Genomic DNA, 18,816 nt, shown 5'->3' on the forward strand with positions numbered 1-18,816 from the left:
GTAGCGCAGGGTTATGGTTAGGGGCAAAATTGTTCTTTAGTACTGGTAACATAATGGTCTAGAAAACCCAACTGAGGCTCGGGGACTTATCACACTTGGTTCTCTTTAGATATCATAGGGAAAAGATGACAGTTATTGTACTGGAGTTAAGTAGTTTCTTCATCTTTTGGAGGATGGAAGCCGTGGTTAGGGTCATGGTTAAGGATCGGGGGGTATAAACAATTGGGTTTGAGGTTTGGATTACGGGTCTAGTTCTGGGATTTGAGTAAAAAACTTTCCTTCCCCCAGTCTCGGTTTTGTACAATCACACCCCCTAGCTCACAGTGTTACTAGCCAAGAAAACACTCAAATTCTAACTGAGTTGGAGGCAGATTTTTTGCTGGACATTTTCCTAATGTCTCCGGGAGAAATCTCTCAAGAACTGCAGCTCCTTCAATTTCTGAGTGGCTATACTGGAGGCAACGTGGAGTGGGCATTGGCTGGAGATGTCGGAGCCGGTCTCTTCTGGAGAGGAAGACTCAAACATCCTCAGAGAGGGCACCTCAATCACGGAGCCAGCTTCACCGAAAGGCTACATTAGCAACCTGAATTTTGGTCTGTCCCCAGAACTGGGGTTCCCTGCGATGTTCGTCTACTGCTGGTAAAGACCACGTGTGGCTCTGTTGGGAACTCCGCATGCTTGGCTCTCGGCATAGAGCACGAGAGCAGAGCTGGCGGAGGAAAGCCGGGACGGCACGGAGAAACGTGTTCCTGCACTCGGTGAGTTCAGCGTGTTTCCTCTGAGGAGGGACACTCCAAAGGGGGAATTTATGCCTGAATTTAGAAACTTTTCCGTTGCAAACTTTTTTAAATTGGACTAAACAGACGAGCCAATTAAATCCCCATAGATAGGAACTCAGCTGTGCCCGTCTAAGTTCTAATGAAACACCCCTGCTCTCCCCGCCCTGAATGCCCCACATCTGTCAAAGTCCCTTAGCCCAGAGTGCCAGCCCCCTACCCTAATAAATCCCACAGCCCCCTTTCTCTCCCGCACAGTCTGGTGGTTCCCGTCAATTCCCAGCTGCTGCTTCTAGCTAATTCAGTCCTGGGCGCCCTCCCAGATCTGCCACTGCCGCTCAATACTGGCCTGAAGCCCCTGCTACCCCATTCGTGGGCTCCCCCAACCCTGCCAGTGCCCATCACACATGATCTGCAGCCCTTGCTAGCCCAGCCCTGCCCTGCCCCCCACCCTTTTGGTGCCCCTCACTCCTGCTCCGCAGCCCCTGCTAGCCCAGCTCTGGGCTCCCCCAGCCCTGCTAGTGCCCCTCACTCCTTCCCTGCAGCTCCTGCTAGCTCAGCCCTGGGCTCCCCAAGCCCTGCCAGTACCCCACTCTCCTGACCCACAGCATCTGCTAGCTTAGCCCTGGGCTCCCCAAGCCATGCTAGTGCCCCTCACTCCTGACCCACAGCCCCTGCTAGCTTAGCCCTGGGCTCCCCAAGCCATGCTAGTGCCCCACTCTCCTGACCCACAGCCCCTGCTAACTTAGCCCTGGGCTCCCCAAGCCGTGCTAGTGCCCCACTCTCCTTCCCTGCAGCTCCTGCTAGCTTAGCCCTGGGCTCCCCAAGCCATGCTAGTGCCCCTCACTCCTTCCCCGCAGCTCCTGCTAGCTCAGCCCTGGGCTCCCCAAGCCGTGCTAGTGCCCCTCACTCCTGACCCACAGCCCCTGCTAGCTTAGCCCTGGGCTCCCCAAGCCATGCTAGTGCCCCACTCTCCTGACCCACAGCCCCTGCTAGCTTAGCCCTGGGCTCCCCAAGCCATGCTAGTGCCCCACTCTCCTGACCCACAGCCCCTGCTAGCTTAGCCCTGGGCTCCCCAAGCCATGCTAGTGCCCCACTCTCCTGACCCACAGCCCCTGCTAGTCCAGCACTGCCCTGGGTTCCCCCACCTTTGGTGATGCCCCCCACTCCTGCCCCACAGTCCCTGCCAGCCCAGCCCTGGGGTCCCCCAGCCCTGCCTGTGCCCCTGACTCCCAGCTTGCAGCCCTGATAGCTCGGGCCTGGGCTTCCCTAGCCCTGCCAGTACCCCACTCTCCTGACCCACAGCCCCTGCTAGTCCAGCACTGCCCTGGGTTCCCCCAGCTTTGGTGATGCCCCCCACTCCTGACCCACAGCCCCTGCTAGCCCAGCCTTAGGCTTACCCAGCCCTGCCCGTTCCCCTCACTCCTTCCCCACAGCCCCTGCTAGCTTAGCCCTGGGCTCTCCAAACCCTGCTAGTGCCCCACTCTCCTGACCCACAGCCTCTGCTAGTCCGGTGCTGCACTGGGTTCCTCCAGTGCAGCTAGTGCCCTCACTCCTGACCTGCAGCCCCTGCTAGATCAGCTCTGGGCTCCCCTAGCCCTGCCACTGCCCCAGTCTCCCGACCCACAGCCCCTGGTAGCTCAGCCCCGCGCTCCCCCAGCCCTGCAAGTGCCCCACACTCCTGACCCGTAACCCCTGCTAGCCCAGCCCTGAGCTCCTCCCAGCCCTGCCGGTGGCCCTCACTCCTTCCCCGCAGCTCCTGCCAGCTCAGCCCTGGGCTCCCCCAACCCTGCTTGTGCTTCCCACTCCTGATCTGCAGCCCCTACAAGTCCAGCCCTGGGCTTTCCCAGCCCTGCTAGCGCCCCTCACTCCTGCCCCACAGCCCCTGCTAGCTCAGCCCTGGGGTCCCCCAGCCCTGCCGGTGCCCCTGACTCCCAACCTGCAGCCCTGATAGCCCGGCCCTGGGCTTCCCTAGTCCTGCTAGTGCCCCACTCTCCTGACCCACAGCCTCTGCTCGTCCAGTGACGCCTTGGGTTCCTCCAGTGCTGCTGGTGTCCCACTCCTGACCTGCTCCACTACTAGCCCAGCCCTGGGCTCCCCCCCTCACTCCTGCCCCACAGCCCCTGCTAGCTCAGCTCTGGGCTCCCCAAGCCCTGCTAGTGCCCCACTCTCCTGACCCACAGCCCTGCTAGTGCTCCCCACTCCTGCCCCACACCTCCTGCCAGCCGAGCCCTAGGCTTCCCCAGCCCTGCCAGTGACCCTCACTCCTTCCCCGCAGCCCATGCTAGCTCAGCCCTGGGCTCCCCAATCCCTGCTAGTGCCCCTCACTCCTGGCCTGCAGCCCCTGCTAGATCAGCTCTGTGCTTCCCCAGCCCTGCCAGTGCCCCAGTCTCCTGACCCACAGCCCCTGCTAGTCCAGCACTGCCCTGGGCTTTCCCAGCCCTGCTAGTGCTCCCCGCTCCTGCCCCACATCCCCTGCCAGCCCAGCCCTAGGCTTCCCCATCCCTGCCGGTGCCCCTCACTCCTTCCCCGCAGCCCCTGCTAGATCAGCCCTGAGCTCCTCCCAGCCCTGCCAGTGCCCCGATTTCCAACCTGCAGTCCTGATAGCCAGGCCCGGGACTTCCCAAGCACTGCCCTGCACTCCTGCCCCGCAGCCCCTGCTAGCCCGGATCTGGGCTCCCCAAGCCTTGCTAGTGCCCCTCACTCCTGACCTGCAGCCCCTGCTAGCTCAGCTCTGGGCTCCCCCAGCCCTGCTAGTGCTCCCAGCTCCTGACCTGCAGCCCCTGCTAGCCCAGCCCTAGGCTTCCCCAGCCCTGCTAGTGCCCCTCACTCCTGACCTGCAGCCCCTGCTAGCTCAGCTCTGGGCTCCCCCAACCCTGCTTGTGCTCCCCGCTCCTGACCTGCAGCCCCTACTAGCCCAGCTCTGGGCTTTCCCAGCCCTGCTAGCGCCCCTCACTCCTGCCCCACAGCCCCTGCTAGCCCAGCCCTGGGCTCCTCCAATGCTGCTGGTGCCCCTCACTCTGGAACTGCACCCCCTGCTAGCTCAGCCCTGGGGTCCCCCAGCCCTGCCGGTGCCCCTGACTCCCAGCCTGCAGCCCTGATAGCTCAGGCCTGGGCTTCCCTAGTCCTGCTAGTGCCCCACTCTCCTGACCCACAGCCTCTGCTCGTCCAGTGACGCCTTGGGTTCCTCCAGTGCTGCTGGTGTCCCACTCCTGACCTGCTCCACTACTAGCCCAGCCCTGGGCTCCCCCCCTCATTCCTGCCCCACAGCCCCTGCTAGCTCAGCTCTGGGCTCCCCCAACCCTGCTAGTGCTCCCCACTCCTGCCCCACACCTCCTGCCAGCCGAGCCCTAGGCTTCCCCAGCCCTGCCGGTCACCCTCACTCCTTCCCCGCAGCCCCTGCTAGCTCAGCTCTGGGCTCCCCAAGCCATGCTAGTGCCCCACTCCTGACCTACAGCCCCTGCTAGCTCAGCCCTGAGCTCCCCAAGCCCTGCCGGTGCCCCACTCCTGACCTACAGCCCCTGCTAGCTCAGCCCTGAGCTCCTCCCAGCCCTGCCGGTGCCCCACTCTCCTGACCCGCAAGCCCTGCTAGATCAGCCCTGAGCTCCTCCCAGCCCTGCCGGTGCCCCGACTTCCAACCTGCAGTCCTGATAGCCAGGCCCTGAGCTTCCGCAGCTCTGCCGGTGCCCCTCACTCCTGACCCGCAACCCCTGCTAGCTTAGCCCTGGGCTCCCCCAACCCTGCTTGTGCTCCCGACTCCTGACCTGCAGCCCCTACTAGCCCAGCCCTGGGCTTTCCCAGCCCTGCTAGCGCCCCTCACTCCTGCCCCACAGCCCCTACTAGCCCAGCCCTGGGCTTTCCCAGCCCTGCTAGTGCTCCCTGCTCCTGCCCCACAGCCCCTACTAGCCCAGCCCTGGGCTTTCCCAGCCCTGCTAGTGCTCCCTGCTCCTGCCCCACAGCCCCTACTAGCCCAGTCCTGGGCTTTCCCAGCCCTGCTAGTGCTCCCTGCTCCTGCCCCACAGCCCCTACTAGCCCAGCCCTGGGCTTTCCCAGCCCTGCTAGTGCTCCCTGCTCCTGCCCCACAGCCCCTGCTAGCCCAGCCCTGGGCTCCTCCAATGCTGCTGGTGCCCCTCAGTCCTGACTTGCACCCCCTGCTAGCTCAGCCCTGGGGTCCCCCTGCCCTGCCGGTGCCCCTGACTCCCAACCCACAGCCCCTGCCAGCCCAGCCCTGGGATCACCTCAGCTTTTCTGCTGCACCTCATTCTTATCCCACAGTTCTTACTACCCCTGCCCTGCACTTGTCCATGTTCTGCCAGTGCCCTTCCCTCCAGGGCCCCCTTTCTGAGCTGTTATCCCATGTCCATCTCCCTATCTCTGCCAGCAGGGGCACAGCCTGTTCTGTGCTACCCTCCTGGCTTCCTCCGCTGCTCCCACCCATGCACGGGGAATCCCATGCTGCAGCCTGCCCTAGTCCAGTGCTGGTTCCTGACCCGCAGCCTCTGCTAGTCCAGCGCTGCCCTGGGTTCCTCCAGTACTGCTGGTGCCCCAATCCTGACCTGCACCCCTTTGCTTTTCGAGGCTCAGAACAGAGCCCAAGTGTCCGGGGTCCTAGTATCCCTGGCTGACACCCACCAGTACCCAGTCCTAGAACCAGGGGAGAAGCCGCAAGTCTTGGCTCCCACCCCCTGACTGCTGTAAGTACCAGACCTCCTCCTCCTAGAATCCTAGAATCTGAAGGCTGGAAGAGACCTCAGGAGGTCATCAAGTCCAAACCGCCTGTGAGAGCTGGGGGGAGAACCCAAGACCCCCTCTACCTTGTCTACAAAATGCTCCTTCACTAATGGTGCTCGCTCTGATAGAGGTAAAATACCCTTTGTACTCACCCCCATCGCAGCCGGTTAATTTACTCACCGAATTATTGGCCATGGTGGGCTGCCGTCCAGCCCTGCCGACTGGAGGGCTCTGTGCATGAGTGCCACTATGGTGTGTGTGTGTGTGTGTGTGTGTGTGTGTGTTGCATTGTTTGTCTGAAGTTTGTCGGAAATCCCCTCCTCATTTCCCAGCGGAGCCGCAGGTTAATTATACATTGTTATTGATCAAAGCCGCCCACGGGCGAGCGGGGAGTGTTGAAGCGGACGGGAAGGTGTGAAAACTGGCCCCGGTGGGGCGAATGTGGGGGAGGAAAAACAACTTTCATTCTTCGTCTCGACTTCCCCTTTTCGGCCCAAATTGCTTGCTTGTTGGTTTTCCCCAGAGATTCAGCCATGGGGACTGCAGAGCTCAGAAAAGATTGATGTGCCAAAGGGCTTTTTTGAGAGAACCTACCATGATGTGCCGTGAGCACCATGGCTTAACTGGCGAAAGCAGCTGCCTAGTGAACAGAATAGCCTGGGTTCAGCTCCCGGTGGTGCTTTGTTGTAGGAGAGTGGTGAAGAACCTAAGGCCACCCCGGTTTGCACTGAGCTCCTGCCTCACCATGTGGCTGGAGCTCACAAAATCTTTGGGGCTAGGGCCCCCTAGGCTCTTGTGGGTGATGGGAGCATCTTCGACTTTAACAGGGTTCAAAAAAGAGCTAGATAGATTCATGGAGGTTGGGTCCATCAACGGCTATTAGCCAAATATTAGCCAAACGGCGGTCAAAAAGGCAAATAGGATGCTAGGAATTATTAGGAAAGGGATAGAAAATAAGACCCAGAATATCTTACTGCCCCTGGATAAAACTATGGTACGCCCACATCTTGAATACTGAGTACAGATGTGGTCTCCTCACCTCAAAAAAGATATTTTGGCCTTAGAAAGGGTTCAGAAAAGGGCAACTAAAATGATTAGGGGTTTGGAACGGGTCCCATATGAGGAGAGGTTAAAGTGACTGGGACTTTTCAGTTTAGAGAAGAGGAGACTGAGCGGGGATATGATAGAGGTCTATAAAATCATGAGTGGTGTGGAAAGGGCGGATAAAGAAAAGTTATTTATTAGTTCCCTAAATAGAAGAACTAGAGGACACCAAATGAAATTAATGGGTAGCAGGTTTAAAACTAATAGAAGAAAGTTCTTCTTCACACAGCGTGTAGTCAACCTGTGGAACTCCTTGCCAGAGGAGGCTGTGAAGGCTAGGACTATAATAGAGTTTAAAGAGAAGCTAGATAATTTCATGGAGGTTAGGTCCATAAAAGGCTATTAGCCAGGGGATAAAATGGTGTCCCTGGCCTCTGTTTGTCAGAGGCTGGAGAGAGATGGCAGAAGACAAATTGCTTGATCATTGTCTTCGATCCACCCTCTCTGGGGCACCTGGTGCTGGCCACTGTCGGCAGACAGGATACTGGGCTAGAAGGACTTTTGGTCTGACCCAGTACGGCCGTTCTTATGTTCTTATGTAAATACCAGGCTGGCTAGGAACGGTGTCCCTTGCCTCTGTTTGTCTGGACAAGGGCGACAGGGGAGGGATTATGTGATGATCCTCAGTTCTGTTCACTCCCTCTGCATCTGGCATTGGCCACTGTCAGCAGGCAGGAGACTGGGCTAGATGGACCTTTGGTCTGACCCAGTGTGGACACGCCTCCCTGGAAAGAGAAAGCTGTGGACCTGGGAGCTACTCATATGTTTCCTTCTGTGCATTATAGTCCCTTCAAGGAGTGAGTTAGTGTTTGTAACTGGGCTCAGACTCAGATCTCCTGGGGTCCTGGGGAGGGAACAGGGTCTCGGGCAGAGGTGGCCCCTGGCAGGCCCCCATACCACTGTATTTACCTGCACCTCCTCAGATACAGGGGATCGCTGCTCCCATTGGCTGCAGATCGCAACTCCCAGCCAATGGGAGCTGCGATCGCCAGTACCTGCAGAGGTGCACATAATGGCCATGACCCACCAAGGCCACATCTAGAATGCATCCCTCTGTCGACAGAGGGATGCAAATCAAGCACGTCAAAATTGCTAATGAAGGCAGGATTTAAATAACCAGCGCCTCATTAGCATAAACACAGTCATCACTTTCTTTCGAAATGGAGCTTTTTCCAAAAAAACCTAGGCAGCCTAGATGTGGCTGTGTCGAAAATAAAGCCTTTTGCGACAGATCCTGTATTCCTCCAAAACATGAGGTTTACAGGATCTGCTGAAAAAGGCTTTATTTTCGACAGATCCGCCTCTAGACTGCTGGGGGGGGGTTTGAAAAAAAATTCCATTTCAAAAAAAGTGGAAGCCACGTTTATGCTAATGAAGTGTGGGCTATTTATATCCCGGCTTCATTCGCATTTTTGATGTGCCTAATCTACATCGCTCTGTTGACAGAGAGGTGTCGTCTCCATATAGCCCAGGGTCTAACACTGGTGAATCTACTTCATTTTATTGTCCGCCCTTGCCCTAGTGGGTTGGAGAGGTAGGCAGGCCGACTGCAAGGAGTCCAAGCTGTGTAGAGCCCCCTAGGCAGCTGGAGTGTGTCCATCTTTGGGTTCAGGATCCGGCGTCTGAACCATCCTTGCTTGTCTCCCATGCTTTGCCTTTCTCTCTGACAGAGCTCCCGCAGGCGCCCTCGGTGTTCCCTTTGTTCCCCTGCTGTGGTGACATTGCAGCCAGCCCCTCTTGCGAGGTCACCATCGCCTGCCTCGTGACCGGCTATTTCCCAGAGCCCGTGGCAGTCAAGTGGAACTCTGGCACAGGGACCAACGGGACCAAGACCTACCCAGCCGTGGTGCGGGGCAGCGGCAACGCCTTTACTCTCGTCAGCCAGCTCACTGTCTGCCCCTGTGATCTGGAGCGTCACACCTACCAGTGCAGCGTGGAGCATGCACAGTCCAATACAAAAATCGATGTGGTCGTCCCAAATGGTGAGTTATGTTGGGATGCCAGAGGATGAAGAAAAGACAGAGGCAGAAAGGGTCAGTCATAGAATCATAGAATATTAGAACCGGAAGGGACCTCGAGAGGTCATCAAGCCCAGTCTCCTGCCCTCACGGTAGGACCAAGCACCGTCTACACCATCCCTGACAGGTGTCTGTCCAATCTGCTGTGCGGGCAGGGGACAGGACTTCATGAGCTCCCAAGGACCTTTTTAGTTCAATGATTTGATAATTCTGTCTTCCATGCCCTCTGACACTTTATTGTAAAAGCAAACATGATAAAACTAATAAAAGAAAGTTCTTCTTCACACGGCGTGTAGTCAACCTGTGGAACTCCTTGCCAGAGGAGGCGGTGAAGGCTAGGACTATAACAGAGTTTAAAGAGAAGCTAGATAACTTCATAGAGGTTAGGTCCATAAAAGGCTATTAGCCAGGGGATAAAATGGTGTCCTTGGCCTCTGTTTGTCAGAGGTTGGAGAGAGATGGCAGGAGACAAATCGCTTGATCATTGTCTTCGGTCCACCCTCTCTGGGGCACCTGGTGGTGGCCACTGTCGGCAGACAGGATACTGGGCTAGAAGGATCTTTGGTCTGACCCAGTACGGCCGTTCTTATGTTCTTATGATTCTGGGGGTATTGTGTCCATTTCTGGGCACCGCATTTCCAGGAAGATGTGAAGAAATGGGAGATGGTCCAGAGAAGAGCAATAAGAATAATAAACAGTCTAGAAAACATAACCTGTGAGGGAAGACTGCAAGAATTGGGCTTGCTTAGTTTGGAAAGTAAACTGAGAGGAGATGTGATAGCAGGTTTTCAAGTATCTAAAAGGGTGTCACAAGAAAGAGGGAGACAAATTATTCTCCTTGGCCTCTGAGCATCGGCCATTAGGGAATGTCAAGGTGGTTCAACACTGGAATAAATTGCCTAGGGGGGTTGTGGAATCTCCATCCCTGGAGATATTTAAGAGCAGGTTGGACAGACATCTATACAGGAAGATCTAGACTGTGCTTGGTCCTGCCATGAGGGCAGGGTGACCTCTCGAGGTCCCGTCCTGTTCTAGTGCTCTATGATTCTATGACAGAGCCAGAGTGAGAGATCTATGGAGTGGTGCGGAGGCAGGAAGGAGGGAAAGCGAAACCTTCCCTCTCTTTGTCGTCATTCAGGGCTCGAGCGCATTGTGGAAATGCAGTTGATCCATGCCTCTGATCCGCTCCCCACTTTTTCTCTCTGTTCCCAGTGTGCGAGGTGCTGGTTCCGCCTGAGGTTCGCCTCCTGCCCCCCTCCTGTGAGCGTGACACCATGGAGCAGCATCTGGAGCTGGTTTGCCTCCTCCTGAGGTTCACTCCGGGCACCGCGAAAGTGGAATGGTTGGTGAACGGCGAGAAGAGACTTCCTACCACAGACTTATCCTTCGGGAAGGGCACAGACAAGTCCTACACGGGCCAGAGCCGACTGAACGTCACCAAGGAGAGCTGGAAGATCGGGGACGTTTACACCTGTAAAGTCACACATCCATCGACAGGAAAGGAGTACTTCATGCAGAACACCAGCAAGTGCTTGGGTGAGGAGTTACGGCCGCGCATGGTGGGGTGGAATGAAGAGTTACTCAAAACCTGCCTTTGTCAGGTTTTGGACAATAAAATAGCAGCAGTCCACCTGGTGGGCAGCTGCCACTGTATTTGCCGGCACCTCGGCAGGTATGGGTGATCGCAGCTCCCATTGGCCAGGAAGGGTGATCTACGGCCAATGAGCACTGCGGTCCCCTGTACCTGCAGAGGCACAGGTAAATACTGAGGTGTGGGGATCCACCAGGGGCTAATCTTGGCAGGCCAGATGTGCTCTGCAGGCCGGTATTTGCCCACAACTGGCCTAAGAGGAGGCAGGCCTCTGCCCATATCCCAGGTTGGTGGATGACATAGAAATACAATAGCGAACTGGATTTTGGAAGTGGGTGTGGAGAGGGTTGTCTGCTAAAACAGAAAGGCTGTGTCTACACTGGCCACTTATTCCGGAAAATCAGCTGCTTTTCCAGAATAACTTGCCAGCTGTCTACATTGGCCCCTTGAATTTCCGGAAAAGCACTGACGATCTCATGTAAAATCATCAATGCTTTTCCGGAAAAACTATGCTGCTCCCGTTCGGGCAAAAGTCCTTTTCCAGAAAACTGTTCCGGAAAAGGGCCAGTGTAGACAGCAGAGATTTCTTTTCCGCAAAAAAGCCCTGATTGCGAAAATGATGCTCGGGGCTTTTTTGCGGAAAAGCGCGTCTAGATTGGTCACGGACGCTTTTCCGCAAAAAGTGCTTTTCCGGAAAAGCATCCTGGCAATCTAGACGCGCTTTTTCCGAAAATACTTTTAACGGAAAACTTTTCCGTTAAAAGCATTTCCGGAAAATCATGCCAGTGTAGACGTAGCCAAAGTGTGGTTGACTGGCTAGAGAGATACCTTGGCAAGATGGATGAATGAATGGAAGGAAAGATGTCTGTGATGGTCGGATAGAAAGATAGGTAGGATGGATAGATGGATGGAGAGGGAGAAAGGTGATGCGTATATGGGGATAATTAAGAATAAAGTAATGGAGACAGATTATGGAGAAGAAAGGAGAGATGGATAGGTAGAAAGAGCTACGGGATTGTTAGATAACTAGAAAGAGGCATGGTTCCCAATGGTTTCTTTCTTCTAACCCTAATTTAATAGCCCATTAAATTCAGGGAGCACAAAATTAGATTCACAACAGTCTCTCTAATCTTCTGCAATACCAACACTTTGTGACCCAGGGAATTCATGTTGTTTTCTGCTCTCCTTATCCTACTGTAATGAGGTCCTGTGTGTTTCCTCAGCCTGCTCCAGCAACTCAGCACCTCCCTCCGTCCATGTCACCCAGCCCTCCTATGGGGACCTGCTTGGGGAGACAGCCCGGGTGATGTGCGTGGTGGTGGGTTCTCACTTGGCGGAGGCTCAGGTCTCTTGGGACGTGGACGGGAAAGCCAGTCCCGAGGCACAGAAAGGGACTCTAAAACAAGCCAACGGGTCCCACAGCATCACCAGCACCCACAGCATAACCTTGGAGCAATGGAAGAGCCGGACAACTTTCGTGTGCAAAGTGAGACTTCCTTGCTTTGAAGAAGTCACCCAGGAGATGCCACTCATGGACACAAGTGAGTGTGTCTATGTTTTACACCTTACTCCTCGGGCAAACTTGGCCAACGCGTCTTGACTCTCCCTCCATGCCTCAGCTTTCCAAGAGGGGATAAGACTCTCTCATTCCTCTCTTTCTTGCCACATCCATTTATCACCTCCCATGAGGGGGTCTTGGCTGGGGCCCGTAGACACCACCACTCCAATAGAAATGGTGAAAGTTCTCAGGCAAACTTCTCCAGTGGAAAAATGAAACCCCGGGAACTTACCAGAACCCATCTTGGTGAGGCGGAAAGACAGGAGAATCTGGATCAATGGTCCCTCTAATTTTTTTCCATCCATATGCAGAATATATTTTATGATGTGCAGCCGAGGCATGTACTGATGTGCACCCCATAGAAGCACACATGGCCAGGTGCGGGTGCTGTGGGTTCACTGCTAAATCAGCTGGGCAGCATTTGAATCTCTCCTGGGAGGTTGCCCACGTACTCGGCTTACTGGTCTGAAGGATTTCGTTCCTTGGGTTTTTCAAAGCTGTGATTGAGCCTTGAGGCTGCTGAAAGGCAGGGGATATAAAGAAGAGATAAGATGACCCGTACAAGTTAGATTCACTGAGTCTGAGGCCAGAAGGGAATCTAAATAGACCAGTGTTTCTCAACCAGTGGTACGAGTACCTTTAGGGCTCCTCAAGAGAAGTCTGGGGGGTATGTCCACATAACTGAAATCCGAAGAAAACTGAATTTATCAAGCCCAGTGATAGGTCTCTGACCTAAACGTCTTCTAGAGACACATCGGCTGTGTCTACACTGGGCCACTTATTCCGGAAAAGCAGTCGCTTTTCCGGAATAACTTGCCAGCTGTCTACACTGGCCCCTTGAATTTCCGGAAAAGCACTGACGATTTAACGTAAAATTGTCAGTGTTTTTCCGGAAAAACTATGCTGCTCCCGTTCGGGCAAAAGTCCTTTTCCGGAAAAACTGTTCCGGAAAAGGGCCAGTGTAGACAGCACAGTAGTGTTTTCTGCAAAAAAGCCCCGATGGCGAAAATGACGATCTGGGCTTTTTTGCAGAAAAGCGCGTCTACATTGGCCACAGACGCTTTTCCCGAAAAAGTGCTTTTCCGAAAAAGCATCCTGCCAATGTAGACGCGCTTTTTCCGGAAATACTTATAACGGAAAACTGTTCCGTTTTAAGCATTTCCAGAAAAGGGTGCCAGTGCAGACGTAGCCATTAGTGTAGATCTGGACTCATCAGAAGATGGAGAATCCACCTGGATAGTTTGTTCTGATCGTTTTCTTGCAATATTGGTGCCTTGCGAGGAATTGAAACACTTTCGGTTTCAACTTCTGGGTGTTGCATCATGTTCAGCTTTCTCTGTTAAATTAAATATCAGTATAGTAGCAGGCATTTTCTCCTGGGGAAGATATTTATACACTAACCAAGTGGATTTCTGGTCTTCAGTTTGCCCAGAACTGAAACAACCTAGCTCCCTCTCAGGCTATGTCTAGACTATGGGGATTTTTTCAAGAAAAAGCCACCTGCATCTAGACTGCCACTGTGCTCTTTCAAAATTAAATTGAGAGAGCGCGGCTGTTTGGGTTTTTTTGACAGCGGTAAACCTCAGTTTACAAGGAAGAATGCCTTCTTTTGAAAGAGCTCTTTTGAAAAAAGCTGTTCTTGACCGCAAACAGGGCTTTTTCAAAAGAGACTCCAGATTGCTCCTTTCGAAAAAGCGGATTGCTTGTTTGAAAAAAGTTGCAGCTCTCTAGACGATCTCTTTGAAAGAAGCATGTAGTTTAGACGGACCACAGTTGAGTCTCGCTTCAATTTATCAAAGCACAAAGTCCTGAAACTGATGCAAAAAAAAATCTAGAGAGTTTAATAAATCATAAAATCATAGAATCCTGGGGCAGGCAGAGTCTTCAGGAGTCAGCGAGTCCAATGCCCTACCCAAAAGAAGACCAACTTCAGCTTAATCATCCCAGCCACGGATTGGTCAAACTGGGTCTTACAAAACTTTTTGGGATGGAGATTCCACCATATTTGTTTCCTTTTATTTACCTTCTGCATGGTGAGTCGGGAAGGAAATGGGTGTAGATCATGTTTTCAAGCTCCATCAATGACTATTATCCAGGATGGGTAAGAACAGTGTTCCTGACCTCTGTTTGTCAGAGGCTGGGAATGGATGACGGGGAGGGATCACTTGATGTTTCCCTGTTCTGTTCACTTCCTCTGGGGCAGGGCTACTCAACACATGCCCTGTGGGCTTCATATGGCCTACAGCCATTTGTTTGTGGCCCTTGGTGCAGTCTGGTTTATGCAGGGCTCACCATGTGGCCCGCGGGTGGGATCCTCTGAACACGGCCTCCACTGGGAACCCGCTCCACAACGGCAAGTCAATATAAAGTCTTCTGTTGAGATGTGTTTTAGTAGTTAAACTCCTGGACTGTTGTTGCTCATTGGGTGTGTCTAGACTACAGGGTTTTGTCGACAAAAGTGGACTTTTGTTGACAAAACTATACCTGCGTCCACACTGCCTTTGAGTTATGTCGACATAACGTTGACAAAACTCAGCAGTTTTGTCAACGTATGTAAACCTCATTCTATGAGGAATAACGTCTTTTATCGACAGAGTTCTGTCGACAGAAGGCATTATTGCATCTACACTGTCCTTTGCGTTCACACTGTTATGTCAACAAAGCGGCTTGCTTTGTCGACAGAACTGGATGTAGTCTAGACGCTCTTTGTCGACAGAAGCTTTGTCGACAGATACTGTCAAAACTTCTGTCGACAAAACCCTGTAGTCTAGACACACCCATAAAGAGGTGGAAATCGGGTCAATATTGCAGAACTGACTTAAATGAGCCCTGTGTGTTGTGTAGCCTTGCCTTAATCTTTGTATTCATATTTGTCAGTGTGAAAGAAGCTATTTGCATATATTTGCATGGATATTTACATGGATATGCAACCACACTTACATTGCAGCCCTCGGCATGTGCTGTGAGTATCATTGTCGCCCTCAGGCTTTCCAAAGTTGAGTAGCCCTGCCCTGGGGCATCTGGCATTGGCCACTGTTGGCAGACAGGACACTGGGCAAGATGGACCTTTGGTCTGAACCAGCATGGCCGTCCTTATGTTCTTACGGTTTTTCTTTGCAGCCAATGAGGACAGATCTTTCCTAATTTGAATAAATGAAAGCTGAGATTCCCTGGTCATCACACAAGCTGGGAAAAACCCAACAAATACCACAATAATTATGTCCAGTGTTGGCCATCTCTTGAGTGCTTCATGGAGAGGCTTAAGTAGATGCCTACTCAGTCCATGGGAGAGAAATTAGCTTCATCTCACGTCTATGTCTCTTCCAGCCTACCCTGACCACGAACCGACTGTCTCAGCCGCAGTCTCTTGCCCAGACCCAGAGGAAACTCCAGGGAAGATAGATTCTTACATGCTGCTCTGTGATGTCACTGGATTCTTCCCACCTGACATCAGTGTCCGCTGGGAGTACAATGGCTCCATGGTCCCTGCATCCCAGTACAGCAACAGCCCCGTCGTCGGAACTGGCCAAGCCTACTCCACACAGAGTATCTTGCGTGCATCCGGGCTCGAGAGGGGAGGAAAAGCTGGGCCACAGTATTTCTGCCTGGTGCAGCACGTGTCACTGAATGGAACCTTGAAGGTCAAGGTGAAGCCAGAGAATTGTGAGTTGAAGCGTCACAAGGACAACTTCAGGGTTATTCCCAGCAACAATGTCTGGGGGTCCCATAGTCCCCCGGGGCTAGGGAGGGGTTTTCTCTGGCTGTCAGAGCTTGCATCCATGTTGACTTGCAGTGAGAGTTGGGTCTCAATCCATGAGAGACCTGGGGAGACCAGCACTCAGACTCTCATTGGGGTGTCTAGTGGTTAGAGCAAGGGAGTCAGGAATTAGCATGGTCAGGTCATTTCTCCTTTCTGTATCCTGGCTGCTACCTTTGTCTTCTTCTTCGAGCTTATGAATTTCAGGCTGACTTGGGCAACCTTGGTGGATCTGTCTGAGGCTATGTTTTCCCTCAGTGGGGCTTTCTCCCAGTTAAGCTGAGATCTTCCTATTTGCTCATGGTTACCCGGAGACCCAAATAACCACAACGGGACCACAACTCCCTGGCTGGGTTGGAAAGCCTCCATTGTTTGTTCCAAATGCTCCATGAGATGAAGGTCCCACTTCTTCCATCAGGGAACCCAGTGCCCTATTCCCCACCCCAATGACCCTCAGCCCCTTCCCCAAATAACGCCTGGGATTGGCATCCCAAGACATAGTCATGTAGTTACAACCTGGTGCCTGTTGAGAATTCACCTAGCCCTCAATGCTACCTCATGCCCCCAACCAGGTGGTGGCGACTGTACCCCACAGGCTGTGGAGGTCTTTCTACTTCCCCCATCCCTGGAGGACCTCTACATAGCGCATACTGCCAGCATAACCTGTTTGGTAAGTGGCATGGAGACCCACGACACCCCGGAGTTCTCCTGGACTTGGAAAAGTGGGGAGCCACTGAACGAAGTCTCCAGGGTCTCCGAGCTGCAGGAAAATGGCACCTACAGTGCAACCAGCGTCCTGCAGGTGTGCGTGGAGGAGTGGCAGTCAGGGGAGGAATTCACCTGCACCGTGAAGCACCAAGACATCCCATCAGCCATTGTCAAGACCATCCATAAGAGCAAAGGTAAGAACTCAGTCTTTCTCCTGTAGGTGGTTGTCTCAGAGTGTGGCAAAAGGGACAGGGGATCCTTTTGTTTCTAGGGGGCACTAGCTCTGATCCAGCTCCACCTCAGTGAGATGGGGCATTGCACATTTGTGGCTGGGATGAAATCTGCTGTTTCCTTGTGGCAGAGGTCTCTCTCCGGGCCCCTTCTGTCTACGTCTTCCCTCCTCATGCGAAGGAGCTGGCGCTCCAGGAATGGGCCACCATCACCTGCCTGGTCTCTGGCTTCCAGCCCAGAAACATCTTGGTGTTATGGACCCGGAAGGACAAGCCCATGCCAGAGGATGCCTATACCAACATTGGCCCCATTCGGGAGGCCGGGGTGGAGGAAAGCTACTTCATCTACAGCAAGCTCAGAATCCAGGCCTCTGAATGGCAGAAGGGGGACACCTTCTCCTGCATGGTGGGGCATGAAGGCCTGCCCAAGATCTTCACCCAACAGAGCGTGGACAAAGCCTCCAGTAAACCCACCGCCGTCAATGTCTCTGTGGTCTTGTCTGACACTGAAGTTGCTTGCCACTGAGGAGCAGTGCCCTGTGAACTTCGCAGGGTGTACCGGAGATGGCCACAGTGCCTCATGGAGCTGCGATTCTTCTTTACTTGTATGTAAAACTGCGAGAGCTCTGGTGTACAGAGTGTGGCTGTATGTGGAATAAGCAGGAATAAAATTGCAACATCCTAGGGTTGTGTTCAATTGGAAGTCTTCTTCTTGCACAGACAGCCCCTATGCCTTAGCCACCAATGCACTCTCCTTCCTTTATCCTCTATCTCCATCCACCAGCCTTCTTTCTGAAGTATCTCTGACTAGCCGTCCAGTCTCCTTTTCTTATCCGTTATCTAGATTTATTTGTAAAGTCTTCCTTCTGCAGGATCTACCCATCCATCCGATCTTCAGCCATACCCATCTATTTTTCCCTCTTCACTAGCTGTCCATTTTCCTATCCACCTGTAATCTTTCTGTCTGTATTATGTCTATTTATCTAGCTTTCCCTTGACCATATGTTACTTTGTCCTTCCTCGTCCAATTTCCATCCATCCATCCAATTGCCCAGGAATCATCCATCCACCTATCCATCCACCCATCCATCCAATTCCCCATGAATCATCTATCCATCCATCCATCCATCCACCCATCCATTCAATTCCACACGAATCATCCATCCATCCATCCATCCATCCATCCATCCATCCATCCAATGTCCATGAATCCTCCATACATCATTCCAGCCAATTTCCCAGGAATCATCCATCCATCCATCCATCCATCCATCCATCCATCCATCCAATATCTTCAGTGTCATCTATCTTTGCTTTTACAACATCCATCCATTCCTCCATCCAATGTTATGTCTACCTGTCCATCCCTTAGAAGTGACTTGCTATTGTTCATGATACAGCAGCTCCTAGATGTCCTGACTGGAGTTTGGGCCCCATTGTGAAGGGCATGGCTTGTACACAGAGAGAAAATGTCTTGGTCCCAAGAAGCAGCCAGTCTAAATCAGGAGTGGACAATTAAATGGTGGCAGTTCACCTGGGTTAGCTCCTGGTGGGCCACTGCTCCTATATTTACCTGCCTTTCCATGGATACTGTTGATTGCAGCTACCATTGGCTGGGAATGGTGACCTGCAGCCAATGGGAGCAGTGATTCCCCCATACCTGTAGAGGTGTGGAGGCTGCCAGGGGCTTACCCTGGTGAAGCAAATCCAGCCCATGGCCTGTATTTGCCTACCCCTGGTCTAAAGAAAAAGAGGTTGGGAGGGAATATTTTGGCATAAAGAGTCCAAAACTGGGGTGCTCAAAGGAACATCTCATAACCCATCTACCCCTGGAATTATGAATGTATATCACTGGCACTTACTTCCACATAATGGGAGAGGTGGGAATAGAGCCCTGATTCCCCACCTCCAAGACCAGAAACTTGGCATCAGAACCCTTAGGAGATATGCGCCCAGCTCACCAAATGTCAGAGCCGCCCGGCATCTGCAGGAGTGAGGCGGCAGGGGGAGACCAAGAGAGGAGCCTTCATTCCCACCAGCTCTGCTCCTGGGTGTATGAGTGAGGGTGGAGGTGGTGGGGGGGAGAGAGGAAGAGATTGTACTTCTGAACATGGCCCTGGGGAATCTAACCCTGGAATACAGACTCTAGTTCTGGGGTCAAGATGCAGTGATAGAAGCAGTAACAGAACTATTAGGAATGGGACAGATAATAAGACAGTAAGAAACATAAAGCCCCTATATCAGGCATGGGCAATAAAATAGTGGTGTTTCACCAGTGTTTGCCCCTGGTGAGCTGCTGCTGTTATATTTACCTGCACCTCCACAGGTACAGACGATTGCAG

At 53.1% G+C, this 18,816-nt stretch overlaps 3 gene segments (V, D, J or C); 1 reads left to right on the forward strand and 2 right to left on the reverse strand.

Moving 5' to 3' along the window:
• LOC102458305 (immunoglobulin heavy constant gamma 2-like) overlaps positions 1-18,816 on the reverse strand; it is a 209,142-nt gene that overhangs the window by 102,755 nt on the left and 87,571 nt on the right.
• LOC102456066 (immunoglobulin heavy constant gamma 2-like) overlaps positions 1-18,816 on the reverse strand; it is a 119,700-nt gene that overhangs the window by 10,085 nt on the left and 90,799 nt on the right.
• LOC102455821 (Ig heavy chain C region-like) lies at positions 676-17,158 on the forward strand. The segment is given in 7 exon segments: positions 676-759; positions 8,135-8,594; positions 9,843-10,166; positions 11,445-11,762; positions 15,107-15,442; positions 16,109-16,438; positions 16,606-17,158. Coding segments are annotated over 7 exon segments (2,247 nt in total).

The sequence above is a fragment of the Pelodiscus sinensis genome, chromosome 30 (assembly GCF_052426305.1).
Source record: "Pelodiscus sinensis isolate ZL-2025 chromosome 30, ASM5242630v1, whole genome shotgun sequence".
Lineage (NCBI taxonomy): Eukaryota > Metazoa > Chordata > Testudines > Trionychidae > Pelodiscus > Pelodiscus sinensis.